Source organism: Strigops habroptila, chromosome 8, assembly GCF_004027225.2.
Source record: "Strigops habroptila isolate Jane chromosome 8, bStrHab1.2.pri, whole genome shotgun sequence".
Classification (NCBI taxonomy): Eukaryota; Metazoa; Chordata; class Aves; order Psittaciformes; family Psittacidae; genus Strigops; species Strigops habroptila.
This window is the reverse complement of record NC_044284.2, coordinates 12,318,043-12,333,558: the sequence shown is the minus strand read 5'-3', so window position 1 is coordinate 12,333,558 and position 15,516 is coordinate 12,318,043. Positions and strand designations below refer to the sequence as shown.

The 15,516-nt window shown below is 45.6% G+C and overlaps 1 protein-coding gene across 4 annotated transcripts; it reads left to right on the top strand.

Moving 5' to 3' along the window:
- The first annotated feature begins 6,205 nt into the window (after positions 1-6,205).
- On the top strand, positions 6,206-11,640 carry LOC115611613. Of its 4 annotated transcripts, XM_030494828.1 has the most exons (8): positions 6,206-6,286; positions 7,087-7,167; positions 7,623-7,694; positions 7,901-7,972; positions 8,054-8,155; positions 9,116-9,217; positions 10,335-10,479; positions 11,217-11,640. In XM_030494828.1, the coding sequence occupies exons 1-8, from the start codon at positions 6,277-6,279 to the stop codon at positions 11,512-11,514; spliced, it is 882 nt and encodes a 293-aa protein (XP_030350688.1). In that variant the 5' UTR covers positions 6,206-6,276; the 3' UTR covers positions 11,515-11,640. The 4 variants fall into 4 exon arrangements, with proteins under 4 accessions (XP_030350688.1, XP_030350687.1, XP_030350689.1 ...); XM_030494827.1 differs by lacking the exon at positions 6,206-6,286 and having other exon boundaries at positions 6,753-7,167; XM_030494829.1 differs by lacking the exons at positions 6,206-6,286; positions 7,901-7,972 and having other exon boundaries at positions 6,930-7,167.
- Positions 11,641-15,516: the final 3,876 nt, after the last annotated feature.

Genomic DNA, 15,516 nt, shown 5'->3' with positions numbered 1-15,516 from the left:
CTCTGATAGCGGCTCACCATGAAGGACAGGAGTTCATCCTTCCTAAATGAAAGGTAATCTGTGTCCGCAGAAATGTGTGAGGAGAGTCTCTGCTCTCAGGAGGGAGGTTCTCTTTGTAGCTTTACAAAACCACTGTCATCTCCAGAACCGACAGAGCTACACTGCCCTTGTAACATAAGTTATTATGGTTATCCCAGAATGTAAGCAAAGCTGAGAGGAGCAGAGGATGCACCCTAGAGAGAGGCTCCCGGACGCACTCATTTGCAGCAGCTTTGGGAGTTTCCTTCTTTTCTTCCTTGGTTGAAACCAAGGAAATGTCTCAGTCCCAGGAAGTTCACTGAGCGAGCGAGAAAGAACATTTCCTGGTGGTGTCAGACCTCTTGTGAGATTACCAGTAGCGTGCAGCGTACAGAATTCTGCCTGCAGGTGTGGATGACAAGAAAAACCCAAATGCTGCAGATCAGAATGAATTCCGCAAGCTCTGCACAGAAGGCATCATGGCGGTCTTGGGCTCTATGCTGCTTGGGATGGTATTTTGCTGTGTGATCCATCTGTGGAGGAAGAGAAGACGGTGAGCTTTTGAGGAGGGGGGGCAGGGTTGCGAAAATTCAGTCTTAGATGGCTGCTACTGGCGATGAAGCATTTAGAGGTAGGGTATTCTGGTATTAACTGGCCTCTCAATTCTTGGGCACTCATTTCTGAAACCTGTTCTTACTGTTTCAATTATGAGTTAAAAGTGACCCTGCCTTGGCAAGAGCAGACCCAGCACCAGAGGTGGGCAGAGCAAAATCAGGAAGAAAACCAGTAAGGGGTGACACTGCCATATAAAGTGAGCAGCACAATAGCGACATCTCCCTTAGCAGTGAACCTACCAGCAGAAATCACCCTTTTAGGTGGTGCTAGAGAGGCAAAGCTGTACCCTTGTCTGGCCAGGGATGGGCAGGGGAGCTGAGTGCTGGGTTCTGCCAGGCACACTGAGAAAGGAGAACAGGAGGCTCTCCTGGCCCTGCAGTGCCATGTCCAGCTTCGTGTCCTTGGTCTACCAAGGTCAGGTCTCCTTCCAAGCACGTGCAGAGCAGGCAGGTCAGGATGCTCAGGGCTCCGACAAGGTGAGCTATGGGCAGGCGAGCAGTGCCCTAGGTGAGGGGTGCAGGGTGTCCCATTTTCTGCATGGAGCTCTTCGTGCTCACAATTCCTGTGTCCAGCCGGGTGCCTACACCCCATGGGCTGCCCAGTGCTGTCCTGCACCCTAGAACCTGCCTGGCTCTGCAGCCACAGCAGGGCTTCAGTAGCCTGCTCTCTCCACAGGCGCATCGCTGCAGCTTCAGCATCTCAGGCCGACATCAGCAGACGCACCTCAGACATGGGGAGCTGGATTCCCCGCTCCAACCCCTCTGAGACCTGGACCCAACAGCCGTCGCCCGTGCCTGCAAAACTGCCTCGCCAGCCACGGGGCCGCCCGCCTCGCCCGCCTCCACCACAGGTCCCATGGCTGTCCAACTCAGCCAGTCGGGTGCTGCAGGACCAGTACAGTAGCCTCGACTACCCCGAGACAGAGGAACCACCCCCCCGACCCCCAAAGCCAGTGCCCCGATCAAGGGTCTGAGGCAGCTCCACGAGGCTACAGATTTGGGGTACACCAAAAACACCCCTGTCTTGGTGGGCAGAGACTCCCGGCGCACCCAGCGCTGTTTGCTTGCCTTTATTTATTTAATAAATTCTAAAAATCCTATTTGGGACTCGACTAATTTTTGAGAGTCATCCCTAATGATTGTAACAAAATGAATCATAGAATACCAGCTTGGAAGGGACTGCAAGTATTGTCCAGTCCAGCCTTTCTTGGCAAAAGCACAGTCTAGACCAGACGGACCAGCACCTTGTCCAACCAAATCTTAAAATTGTCCAATGTTGGGGAATCCACCTCTACCAGAGTGTCTTGAGCTCAAATGAACTTTTAAGTACGTAAGCAAGCACAGATCCCCAGTGTTGGTACGTCTTTTACAGAGCTTGCCCAGAGAAGGTTATGTCTAGCAACAGTTTTCTGTCCTGGCACCATTCGTGTGGGAGATGTGTCTGGACGTTTTCAATTTTGGAGCTGGGCTCTGTGGAATGTGAAAGAGCTTGAAGGAGCTTTAGATATCTCAGCAAGTGCAGCTGCCCAGTGTTGGTAGTTTTTTTACAGAGCTTGCCCAGTGAAGGCTATGTCTAGCAACAGATTTCTATCCTTTCTTTGCATACTTGCAGTTCATGGGAGATTTCCCCAGACACAAGGATTCAGAAGTGGTAGTCTTGCTGATTTCTCTTTCAGAGAGAGTACCTGTCTTTGAATGGTGAATATCAAGAATTTCCTACTGCTTCTGTCTTCTCACTATATTTAATGAACTAAAATTCTGTGTTAAAAGAGAAACTTTACTCCATCCATCCTACTCTGCCCCCTTCGGAGCACTTCTCAGTATTACATAATGAAAAAAATAGTGGCTGTTTCTGTGAAGGTGTCTTTTGCGGAGGTACTTCATTTGAACAGCTAACAAAGTAAGAAGGCTTCTAGTACCCAAGCACCCAGTTTTTCCCAAGCCCTCTAAGCATCCTTTCTCATTGTGCCTTTTGGCAAACTCACATTACTTAATCTAACCGCTCTCCACAGTTTCTAAAGGACACCTTGATGATTTGGTTGTCCTTTCTTTGAACAGTATTGAAACTCTTGAAGTGACTCCCTTCCTTCAAACTTCTTTTCCAGGAAGGAACAAACGCATTTTTTAGTAGTTTTCTAAAAGCTATTTTGAAAGTCAGATCAGAGTTGCATTAGAAATACCTTTGCACACATTGGAGTCTAATGCCTGAGGTTTCTATTTAACTGCAGTTGCAGCAGTCCAAGTGAAGATGTAATTTAGCCCCAAGACTTGTTTCTCATTTCCATTTTGTCTTTGCTTTGCACCTTGCTGTTTACATTTATTGTGGAAGTTTCAGAAACTCTGGATGATTAATCCTCTGATAAAATCAGGGATTATACTACACTACAGCGGAGACTGTTTGAATAGCCAGGTCATTTTTCTCGCAACTGGCTCATTTCACTGACAGATGTAATTTAGCCAGTCAAATGCTAGAAACAAGACAATCATGCCAAAAAGACCTCAGTGTGAACTCAGTAATTATTCTCTGGTGCTAATTTTTTCTGTTTGCCTCCAGCACAAGTCACCCAAATTTTACAGGAAAACTCTAACAGCAGCTACCTTCCCCAATATATTCTCTAGGAATCTCCTTACTTCAGGACCATCCTAATTTGCTGGGGGTTTGGGGGGGTTTTTTGGTTGGGGTTTGGTTTGGTTTTTTTTTTTTTTGTATCAATTTTTAGAATCTCATAGGTATTAGTCTCACAGTATCATTTAGTTAAATAGGGGAAAAGTGTATTTTATTGTAACTATTACTGCCTGGATAAATACTGATTCATAGTAGTGAACCTCTTACTTCATTTTGAATGTCAGACTTCATTTCCCAAAGTATGAAGAGATCTAAGAACTGTACACATGGATGAATTATTTAATGTTAAGTCTAAGGTTGCCAGATTTGATTTGAGATTTTAGTGAGTTAACACCTACTTTGGTCCAGATGATATAAATTGAGTGCCTCCAACAGGAAATCGTGATGAAGGCTTACATACACTTGCAAAGCTGTGTGAAAGAGCATATGGTTTACAGAAATCCTTGCAAGGTGAATGCACAAGCGGTTTGTTTTTGATGGATGGTTAGATGTGGGATGGATGATTTTAGGTACAATGTCTGTCTGTGCTGTCAAGTTGCTTTGAGAATGAGATTATTTCTTTTATGATTGTTAAACCACAGCAATGATAAATGAGGCCTCTGGTGGGGCATTGTGAAAGACAAACAGCCTTTTGGCAAGTCTGACAGTTTCTAGTCTGCCAGAAAGTTGTGATAGGATGCCAGTTGTCCCAGGAAAGCTTTCAGTACCTTTAAGTTTTTTGTAGGACTGCAAACAGAATGCAAGTGCAAGACAAACTTAAGGCCAAAACCTTTAACAGCACACCAGCGTCTCTTCAGTTAAAGACCTAATAAGCAAACAGCTACAAAACCTAGTCTTCTATTTTCCACAAACTTTCTTTTAAAATACCTTCAAGTAGACTGCCTACCAAAACATTTGGTGTAATTTTTCTCTGATATAGTTTTTAACACAGAAAATAGGTTTTCTATTCACGTGGCATTGTTTCATTTAATTGCCTTTTGCCTATGTCAAAGTAAATCGTAAGCTGGCAATTGATTCATAATCTGTATATAAGACCCGTATATTCCAGTCTTTATGAATTTCTCTTACTCATTTCTATTAAGACTGGAATGAAAAATTACTACATGCAGGAACCTAAATCTAGAATTATAATTATCTATATGGTAATTGAAGGGGAAAAAAACATTAGAAAATATTGTCATTTTTTCTGTGATTACAAGCATAATGTTAGCCTGGATGTTCTAAGTCAGTTACAAAATTATTAAAAAAAAAAAAAGTGCAAAAGATTGAGAATGCAAAGTTATCCACATAAGCTTAATGGGGATCCTGCTCCCTTGTGATTCTTTGACTGAGAGAATTGTGATAGTTTTCTTGTGAGTTCATGCTTTTTAGAAATAGAGGTTTGTGGATTTTTTTTTTTTTTAAATAAGTCTAAATTTTTCATGTTGTAATTCTCAAACTAAATCCAAGAAAAGTTTAGATTGGTTACATATAAATTAATCCTGTAATAATCTTTATTTAACAGGGGTAAGTTATCTAATTACCAGTACATTCTACACATTTAAATAGTGAATAAAGATGTAGGTTAAAATTATATCTACAAGTCTTTACATGATACTGCAGGAAGCCAAAGACCTTCTGCTACTTTTGAGCTGCAGCATGTGGGTGCAGAGTAATGGCGGAATATTTTTAAATAAGACATCAGTTTTCAGCTAACGTTAGTGAACCACAGCATGTGTACACACAGAAGTGAACCAATTAAAACCCCAGGAAAAACTACTGGGAGCTAAAGGAGAAATTTTATAGGACCTGAAAAAAACTGTTTCTTTTAGCTTTCGAAGCAGGGGTAAAAGGTCATTTATACTGCTCAGTCCCACATATGCTTAGCAAAAGATTACATTTGCCCTCACTGTCTCAATTTCTGGTGGCAAATTCTCATTTATAAACCTAACTAGGCTGTAGGAAACCCCAGGAAAATTACTCGAAAAAAATATTAGTTATTTGTGGACTCTGGATAAGCTCTGATGATTAAGAATGAGAATGGTGTGTCAGAACCTTTATATCACACTCCTACCCTAAAACCCTAGCACTTCGTTTTTTCCCCATGTATGATTGTTTCTCTTCAACCAGAACAGCAGAACACCTTTAGCTGGGGATTTCAATTGCTGCTAGGTTTCTGTCTTTACAAAGAAAGCATTAGTTTAGACATCTATACTTAATCTGGTCTTGAGACTGTGCACAGCAAAATTGGATTAAATGATTAACAATCCCGCAGAAAACCACGCGAAACCGGCAACAAAAACGACGACTCGTGCCCGGGCTGTAGTACCGCGGTCTGGCCACAGGATGGCAGCGCCACACCGCGCTCCCCCCCCCACAGCTGCAGTACCAAGGTCTGGCCACAGGATGGCAGCACCACACAGCGCGCTTCCACCCCCCCCAGCTGCAGTACTGCAGTATGGCCGCTGGGCGGCAGCACCATCTTACTTCTTCCGTACCGGAGAGGGAGCGGGTGAGTCACGGCCGCCCCCCATCCCACTTTACATCCTATAGGGACACTAGCTCCTTACTTGGGGGTCAAGGCTGCCTCTTCTCTGCCCTTTTTTTTGAGAAAGAAAGATTTCCGTTCTGGAAAATCTCTTTCTGAGTGAAGTGAAAAATTACACATGGTAGGGTAAGGAAAAAGGACATCATTGAAGCAATAACTGGCGAAAAACACATCAGGACTCACTGGTTACAAGGCTACTAATGCTTCTCAGGAAAGCCTGGAAAACACATAGAAGCGACGCAGATTTATCCCATTGCATCACGTCTTTTCTTCAGCCTTGATTGCTTTTAGTATAGATGCTAGTGCCTCAGTGAGGTTCTCGGGTACTACTGCAAGCTCTTTTAAAAACTGACTAAAAAGGCATAAAGCTTTTAACATTAATATCTGAACTTCTTACAAACACTTTCTTCTTTTCATACAGCGTTATCGCCACAGTATCATTTAATTGTAACAAGAGAAAACACAAATGATTATGCTTACAGGAGAAGGCAATGGAGGGAAGTAAGTTTTGCATGGGCGTCATGTGCTCCACAGCATACCTTCTTTTAATATTTGTGTTAAAATATTTCATAGAAAAAAATTCAGAGGGAGAGCGGGCACATTCGTTATGTTCACTTCAGAGACACACTATACAGGCACCTCGGGGAGGGGAGGGACTCCGCTGCACACGGACTCGCCGGGGGGCAGCACGGGGTAGTCTCAGAGTCCCTTCCAGGGCTGGTGCCGTGGTGGGGAGCTGGTCTGTGAGGTCACACAACGCCGCCGGACACCGCGGGGGGAAGCGTGGTCCCGCAGGCACCGTTTCAGCAGTGCCGGCAGCGCTGTTGGTAGCGGCGTTAGCGGCAGCAGCGCAGGCAGCGGTGCTGCGGCGTTAGCGGCTTTGGCGTGAGCGGCAGCGGCGCCAGTGCCGGCAGCTGCGGCGTTAGCGGCAGCGGCGATAGCAGCAGCAGCATCATGGTGCAGCTGCGGAGAGGCTTGGTCCACCACTGCCTCCTTATCCTTCTGGTGGTCCTGCGACCCCGGCATGTCGGGGCTCGTCCGTGGCAAGCACGGGGATTAGGTAGGCAGGCAGGCAAGGGCCAGCACCCAGCCCTGGCAGCTCCCACTGCACTGGTCGTGGTGAGGCTCGGCCGGGTGAGCCGCAGCCAGCTCTGCAGGCAGTGGGACGCACAGGGGGCTGCAGCCACTGCGGGGCTGCAAGCCGTCCCTAGAGCTAGCCCTGTGCAGCCCTCCCCCCGGAAAACCTTCCTAGGTTAAAAGAAGTAGATCACGACATCTGATGGAAACGTGCTTGATTACAGCTGTGCCTGTAGCCGGTGGCCACCCGATTTGGCCTGATCCTGAGCCAAATCTTGTCCCGGAGCCTCAGGGCAATCCCACAGGTATGTCATTTCAATGTGTGAGCATTTAAGTTTTAATTAGTCAGTTCATTCACAATTTACTTGATATTTTCTTGGCTGGTGCTTAGACATGCAGAAGAGCAGAGAGAGAATGGGTCAGGCTCAGTGATGTGCCCCGGGGCACTCTGCCTTGCAAAGCATTCCTTCCCAGCCTGTCCGGCCCTGCGCTGCTTCCAGCACAAAGCTAGTGGGCTTGTGAGGGTTGAGTTTAGAGCTCGTGTGAGCTCCCGCAAGTCCCTTCTCCTGACAGCTCCGTGCATGGTTTGTTTTAGACCAGCATGGTCCAGGCATGCAGTAACTGCACAGCCCTCCTGAGTGGAAGGGAGATATGAGTGCCATGCAGCAATCCCGTGTTTGAGCTGCATTTACTGCTGTTCAGGTGTGAGGAAATACATTAAAATATTTCAAGGGAGCTTCTCTGTACTGTTTGTTCACAGGTGTGGCCGGAGGTGATGGATATCCAGCTTCCTGGCTGGGTTCCATGGCTGACACTCAGGGAGATCACATGGGTACGTCATGGCTTTTTACTTCTTTTCAGAGCTGCCTGCTCAAAGCCCAAATGTGAGCGACACATCTCTTGCAGGTGCGAGAATACAGACCTGCATGGGTGTGTCATGCCATTAGGTGATTCCCTTCTATGTTCTGCTATTCATTTGGCAAGACAGCGTCTTGCCACAACGTATGAAGGAAACTTCTCATGGGTCTTTGGTTGCAGATGTGGGTACAGGGAGGGCTCTTCCAGCTTCTCAACTGGATCCTGCGCTGGGGCTCACCTGGCACCACAGGGGTGAGTAGTCAGCCTTGACTCTCAGACTACACACTCGTTTTCATTATTTTATTTGCGTGAAACTTAATTTCATACTTTCAGGTCCTCCAGAAGCAAAGTATAAAGATGAAATAGGAGAATCTTCACAGGGGTCATCAGAAGTTCTAAGGGAAATCCTGACAGACTTGGATGAAGCAGCACATGGTGGGTATATATCACTCTTGACCGGAAGGCTTGGGAAGCTGAGGTTTTAGATGCATGTACGGACAAGCAGTAGCCTACACAGCAGGAATGGGAGGGGCTTGCCAAGGAGCTGATTCCCAATGAGTCATGAGAGGGCTAGTCGCCAGAGGAGAGCGTGCCTTTAGGCAGCAGAGAAGATGCATGGGCAGCTTGGGGTCGCCGAGACCGGCAGACTTGGCTCGGGCTGCTGGCGTGCCATAGCCAGCCTCACAGCCTGGCTCTGCCCTGTTGATGTTTGGGGACTCTCGATGACACTTCGGGGTCAGGGACAGGTGAGACCAGATGAACACCCAGCTTGAAGGCAGCTAAAATGCAGGGCTGTGAATTTAGTCTTGGGTGGTTTAACTGTCTTTTTGTAGTTGTGTTTTAGGTAACTTGGCCGTGGTTTTCCTCTGGTTTTGGAGGACTGTGGTCTCTTCACTGCCACTTGAGACCTTTCCAGAGTGTGGTTACAAGAGCTTATGTCTCAGTCCACCATGTGTGTCTGTTACCCTTCCTGTGTGATTGAGTTGGCACGATGGGAAGTGCTTCTCAGAAGGGTGCTCTCCCCAGCTGAACTGGCTATGGCGTCTTTCTGTCCTCCCTGAAGGAAGGAATTTGCCATAATGTTGCGCTTTGCCAAAAATGCAGAGTGGAATGAGAACAAGATCACAGGCAATATTTTAGTCTCTCAGCGGGCCAGGGTGTGCTGTCTACTGGCAAACTGGAAAATGTCTAGTGCTTCAGTTTTTCTCCATGAATGGCATGTTGTTCAGACTAGTGACTCAGTGCACCCCCAAATGCCCAGGCTGCTTCTAAGTGCCATGAATGCATTTTGAGAAGTACTGCCATCTGAAGATGTTCATGTTCCTGATGAGGAACATGATGTTCCTGATGAGGAACAGTTACTCGTAATCAAACTGACCTACTTTCTTTTGAAAGAGGTGAACCGTGAGACCATGGAGGCGCTTCAGGAAGGCGACAGGCGGGGAGTTCCAGCCTCTGGTGGAAGAATGGGGGCATATTCGTCAGTAGACGAGCCAGGTAATTGCTGTCCTTCAGTCATCCAGTGTCCTAAGTCAAAGTTACTGTGTGTCTGCAGGCTACTGCATCCCCTGGTGCCTGTACCAGTTCACAGGAGAGTTAGAATTTAGCCATTTGGGGAAGCAGGCCGTCTGAACTACTCTCAGCAGGTGATGGGAAACACGACTTTTAACCGAATGTACCTCCCACAACACTTGCATCCCAGAGCCTGCTGCAAGTCCCCGTAGGCACAACAGAGGGGGATCCCGCCTGTGGACTGAGGTCCAGAGGGAAGCCCTGATGGATTGTGCATGGCTCAGGGGGAACCGGCACTGTCCTGCATCCTTTGTGCCTGAGCCGTGCTGAGGCTTTCCCTGTCTCTGATTCTTGTCAGTGCTGTCCAAGCCTGGGGAATATCCATGCCAGGACACATGATTTTTTCAAAAGAACCCACAAACTGAGAAGTCTTGCAGGGGGCCATAAGTGGGAAACAAGTCCTGAAAACTGGAGGCATGCAAGCGGTGCCCATGTTGGAGAAAAGGGAAAGAGAGAGGCTCAGGTGTCTCCCGAGCAGGCCTGACTCTGTCCCCCTGGGGTGTGGGTCCCCTGGGGAGGGAGAGCTGGGGGTGGCACTCCCTGATGCAAGGGTAGGTTTTGTTTGTCTCACTTAGAGGGGCAGTTAGTCACCCTGCTGCGCTCCTCTCTGTGCTCCCCATTTGGCCTCATGAGTTATGTTCAGTGGGACAACTAGTCCCAGAAGGTCAGAGAGAGCCTCCAGGCAGCAGCGCTAGTAAGCCTTGCAAAGTGAAGGTGGGCGAGTGCATAAGACATTGTGTGCAAATGTGAAGGATCACCAGGAAGGGGGAGCAAACCTATGACACTGGGAAAACGGGATTATGGTTGTCCCAGAATGTAAGCAAAGCTGAGAGGAGCAGAGGATGCACCCTAGAGAGAGGCTCCCGGACGCACTCATTTGCAGCAGCTTTGGGAGTTTCCTTCTTTTCTTCCTTGGTTGAAACCAAGGAAATGTCTCAGTCCCAGGAAGTTCACTGAGCGAGCGAGAAAGAACATTTCCTGGTGGTGTCAGACCTCTTGTGAGATTACCAGTAGCGTGCAGCGTACAGAATTCTGCCTGCAGGTGTGGATGACAAGAAAAACCCAAATGCTGCAGATCAGAATGAATTCCGCAAGCTCTGCACAGAAGGCATCATGGTGGTCTTGGGCTCTATGCTGCTTGGGATGGTATTTTGCTGTGTGATCCATCTGTGGAGGAAGAGAAGACGGTGAGCTTTTGAGGAGGGGGGGCAGGGTTGCGAAAATTCAGTCTTAGATGGCTGCTACTGGCGATGAAGCATTTAGAGGTAGGGTATTCTGGTATTAACTGGCCTCTCAATTCTTGGGCACTCATTTCTGAAACCTGTTCTTACTGTTTCAATTATGAGCTAAAAGTGACCCTGCCTTGGCAAGAGCAGACCCAGCACCAGAGGTGGGCAGAGCAAAATCAGGAAGAAAACCAGTAAGGGGTGACACTGCCATATAAAGTGAGCAGCACAATAGCGACATCTCCCTTAGCAGTGAACCTACCAGCAGAAATCACCCTTTTAGGTGGTGCTAGAGAGGCAAAGCTGTACCCTTGTCTGGCCAGGGATGGGCAGGGGAGCTGAGTGCTGGGTTCTGCCAGGCACACTGAGAAAGGAGAACAGGAGGCTCTCCTGGCCCTGCAGTGCCATGTCCAGCTTCGTGTCCTTGGTCTACCAAGGTCAGGTCTCCTTCCAAGCACGTGCAGAGCAGGCAGGTCAGGATGCTCAGGGCTCCGACAAGGTGAGCTATGGGCAGGCGAGCAGTGCCCTAGGTGAGGGGTGCAGGGTGTCCCATTTTCTGCATGGAGCTCTTCGTGCTCACAATTCCTGTGTCCAGCCGGGTGCCTACACCCCATGGGCTGCCCAGTGCTGTCCTGCACCCTAGAACCTGCCTGGCTCTGCAGCCACAGCAGGGCTTCAGTAGCCTGCTCTCTCCACAGGCGCATCGCTGCAGCTTCAGCATCTCAGGCCGACATCAGCAGACGCACCTCAGACATGGGGAGCTGGATTCCCCGCTCCAACCCCTCTGAGGCCTGGACCCAACAGCCGTCGCCCGTGCCTGCAAAACTGCCTCGCCAGCCACGGGGCCGCCCGCCTCGCCCGCCTCCACCACAGGTCCCATGGCTGTCCAACTCAGCCAGTCGGGTGCTGCAGGACCAGTACAGCAGCCTCGACTACCCCGAGACAGAGGAACCACCCCCCCGACCCCCAAAGCCAGTGCCCCGATCAAGGGTCTGAGGCAGCTCCACGAGGCTACAGATTTGGGGTACACCAAAAACACCCCTGTCTTGGTGGGCAGAGACTCCCGGCGCACCCAGCGCTGTTTGCTTGCCTTTATTTATTTAATAAATTCTAAAAATCCTATTTGGGACTCGACTAATTTTTGAGAGTCATCCCTAATGATTGTAACAAAATGAATCATAGAATACCAGCTTGGAAGGGACTGCAAGTATTGTCCAGTCCAGCCTTTCTTGGCAAAAGCACAGTCTAGACCAGACGGACCAGCACCTTGTCCAACCAAATCTTAAAATTGTCCAATGTTGGGGAATCCACCTCTACCAGAGTGTCTTGAGCTCAAATGAACTTTTAAGTACGTAAGCAAGCACAGATCCCCAGTGTTGGTACGTCTTTTACAGAGCTTGCCCAGAGAAGGTTATGTCTAGCAACAGTTTTCTGTCCTGGCACCATTCGTGTGGGAGATGTGTCTGGACGTTTTCAATTTTGGAGCTGGGCTCTGTGGAATGTGAAAGAGCTTGAAGGAGCTTTAGATATCTCAGCAAGTGCAGCTGCCCAGTGTTGGTAGTTTTTTTACAGAGCTTGCCCAGTGAAGGCTATGTCTAGCAACAGATTTCTATCCTTTCTTTGCATACTTGCAGTTCATGGGAGATTTCCCCAGACACAAGGATTCAGAAGTGGTAGTCTTGCTGATTTCTCTTTCAGAGAGAGTACCTGTCTTTGAATGGTGAATATCAAGAATTTCCTACTGCTTCTGTCTTCTCACTATATTTAATGAACTAAAATTCTGTGTTAAAAGAGAAACTTTACTCCATCCATCCTACTCTGCCCCCTTCGGAGCACTTCTCAGTATTACATAATGAAAAAAATAGTGGCTGTTTCTGTGAAGGTGTCTTTTGCGGAGGTACTTCATTTGAACAGCTAACAAAGTAAGAAGGCTTCTAGTACCCAAGCACCCAGTTTTTCCCAAGCCCTCTAAGCATCCTTTCTCATTGTGCCTTTTGGCAAACTCACATTACTTAATCTAACCGCTCTCCACAGTTTCTAAAGGACACCTTGATGATTTGGTTGTCCTTTCTTTGAACAGTATTGAAACTCTTGAAGTGACTCCCTTCCTTCAAACTTCTTTTCCAGGAAGGAACAAACGCATTTTTTAGTAGTTTTCTAAAAGCTATTTTGAAAGTCAGATCAGAGTTGCATTAGAAATACCTTTGCACACATTGGAGTCTAATGCCTGAGGTTTCTATTTAACTGCAGTTGCAGCAGTCCAAGTGAAGATGTAATTTAGCCCCAAGACTTGTTTCTCATTTCCATTTTGTCTTTGCTTTGCACCTTGCTGTTTACATTTATTGTGGAAGTTTCAGAAACTCTGGATGATTAATCCTCTGATAAAATCAGGGATTATACTACACTACAGCGGAGACTGTTTGAATAGCCAGGTCATTTTTCTCGCAACTGGCTCATTTCACTGACAGATGTAATTTAGCCAGTCAAATGCTAGAAACAAGACAATCATGCCAAAAAGACCTCAGTGTGAACTCAGTAATTATTCTCTGGTGCTAATTTTTTCTGTTTGCCTCCAGCACAAGTCACCCAAATTTTACAGGAAAACTCTAACAGCAGCTACCTTCCCCAATATATTCTCTAGGAATCTCCTTACTTCAGGACCATCCTAATTTGCTGGGGGTTTGGGGGGGTTTTTTGGTTGGGGTTTGGTTTGGTTTTTTTTTTTTTTTTATCAATTTTTAGAATCTCATAGGTATTAGTCTCACAGTATCATTTAGTTAAATAGGGGAAAAGTGTATTTTATTGTAACTATTACTGCCTGGATAAATACTGATTCATAGTAGTGAACCTCTTACTTCATTTTGAATGTCAGACTTCATTTCCCAAAGTATGAAGAGATCTAAGAACTGTACACATGGATGAATTATTTAATGTTAAGTCTAAGGTTGCCAGATTTGATTTGAGATTTTAGTGAGTTAACACCTACTTTGGTCCAGATGATATAAATTGAGTGCCTCCAACAGGAAATCGTGATGAAGGCTTACATACACTTGCAAAGCTGTGTGAAAGAGCATATGGTTTACAGAAATCCTTGCAAGGTGAATGCACAAGCGGTTTGTTTTTGATGGATGGTTAGATGTGGGATGGATGATTTTAGGTACAATGTCTGTCTGTGCTGTCAAGTTGCTTTGAGAATGAGATTATTTCTTTTATGATTGTTAAACCACAGCAATGATAAATGAGGCCTCTGGTGGGGCATGTGAGATGTGATCAGACTTCCTGAATTATCTTACCATTGTATGTATTTGATTAGCCATTCAAAAGCTTAAGTTCTTGAATCTAAAAATCTGGAATTAATTATCCTTGTTTAACATTTATCACACTGGAACAGATTTACCATCCTTTGAAGTAGATTGTTTCCATACTGATACATTACTCAAGATTAACTTAGACTTATCAAAATTTTATTAAGTAAAAATTCATAAGCCATTAATAAAGGCTTTCTGGGTCAGTACCAGTCTCAGACATTTCCTTCAAAGCAGTAAACTACTCTCAGTAAACTGCTCTTGTTTATTTTGCTTCTGCAATAGCTTTTGATGGTTCTGTTTGCTTATGGAAGGTACTCCTGACCACTGCTAGCAGGGAGCATGTTTCTAGTGCTCAGAAATGAAGGCACACGTGGTGGTGATTCACAGTCCCACACTTGAGTGAGAAACGTGCATACATGTATTTCAGGCATCCACACAAACATTAAAAAAAAAAGGTTTTGTAAGCAAAGTGAGAGTGCGAATGTTTGTGGTTGCAGATATTGTGCCCTCATTTCAAAATACACTCCTTTTGTCTGGCACATGCACTATTCCTAGCTAAATGAAATCTCTCATACAGAAGTATCTTAGAACGCTTGGTTTCATTCCTCTACTTCCCCTCCCCTCCTTCTTTAAAAATAATGTTTGCACACAGTTTCGTGGGAAAAGAAACTCACAAATTTGTGAACTTAAGTATCTTCACTTGTAGGTTGCATGCAACTTTTCCCGCACATCCTCAGACATTCTATTCTTAGTTGAAAAATGAAGACAGAAAGTAAGCTTTAATTCACACGATGTGTTATATTAAATGAAGCAACCCCTACTCCTATGCTCAGTCTCTAATTCATTTTTTGATACTCTTAATAGTACCTGTTAGAGTCAATGGCCAGGGTTTCATTAAAATTTCATAGGAGTTTTACCAGTGACATCAAATGGGCAGGACTTAGTCATACACTTTTGTGCTCACTGTACATGAAGTAAAAGTCTGTAGCTGGTTTCCGAAACTGGGATTTTTGTTTTGTTCAGAACTGTAGAGAATTGTAGTCTGAGTCAACCTGGTTATAAACAAATGCAGTGCTGTTTTAGTCAGTGATCCTGTTCCAGATCCTTAGCTTGCCTAGTTAAAAATATCTGTAATAAGCGCTCATCAGACAAAAATCACTTCCATGCATTAAGCCACTTAAATCTGTCAAATGTGAGAAGCTAGTTTACATGATTCATATGAAACATGATTCAACAGCTGAATTTGGCAATTTCAGTGACATATTACACCACAAATCATGTTTCTTAAATATGTCTCTAATGATGTAAAATTCATAGGGTATATGGCACCTGGCAACCATCTGACAGTGTCAAGGCATTTGATATTAATTTTAGAGCTCTTAACTGTGTAAAACTTAGTATTGCTATTTTCATATTTAATGTGTATATGTACAAAATTTATATTTGGAGTGCACACCTGTCTGTGGGTGACTATTGACTATGGCCATATTTTTGAAATTAGGAACAACACAGTGTTCATATGAACGCCTCTCAGAAGAGCATATTGCTGGCAGCTGTTTTATTCTCTAGGTACTAAAACATTAAAAGAAGCTATATTTAGATTCCTTTAAATAAATAATCAGGGGTTTGTAGTTCGTAACATAATCTTAAACTGTGAAATGAAATGATAAATTGGGGTTGAGTCTCTGGA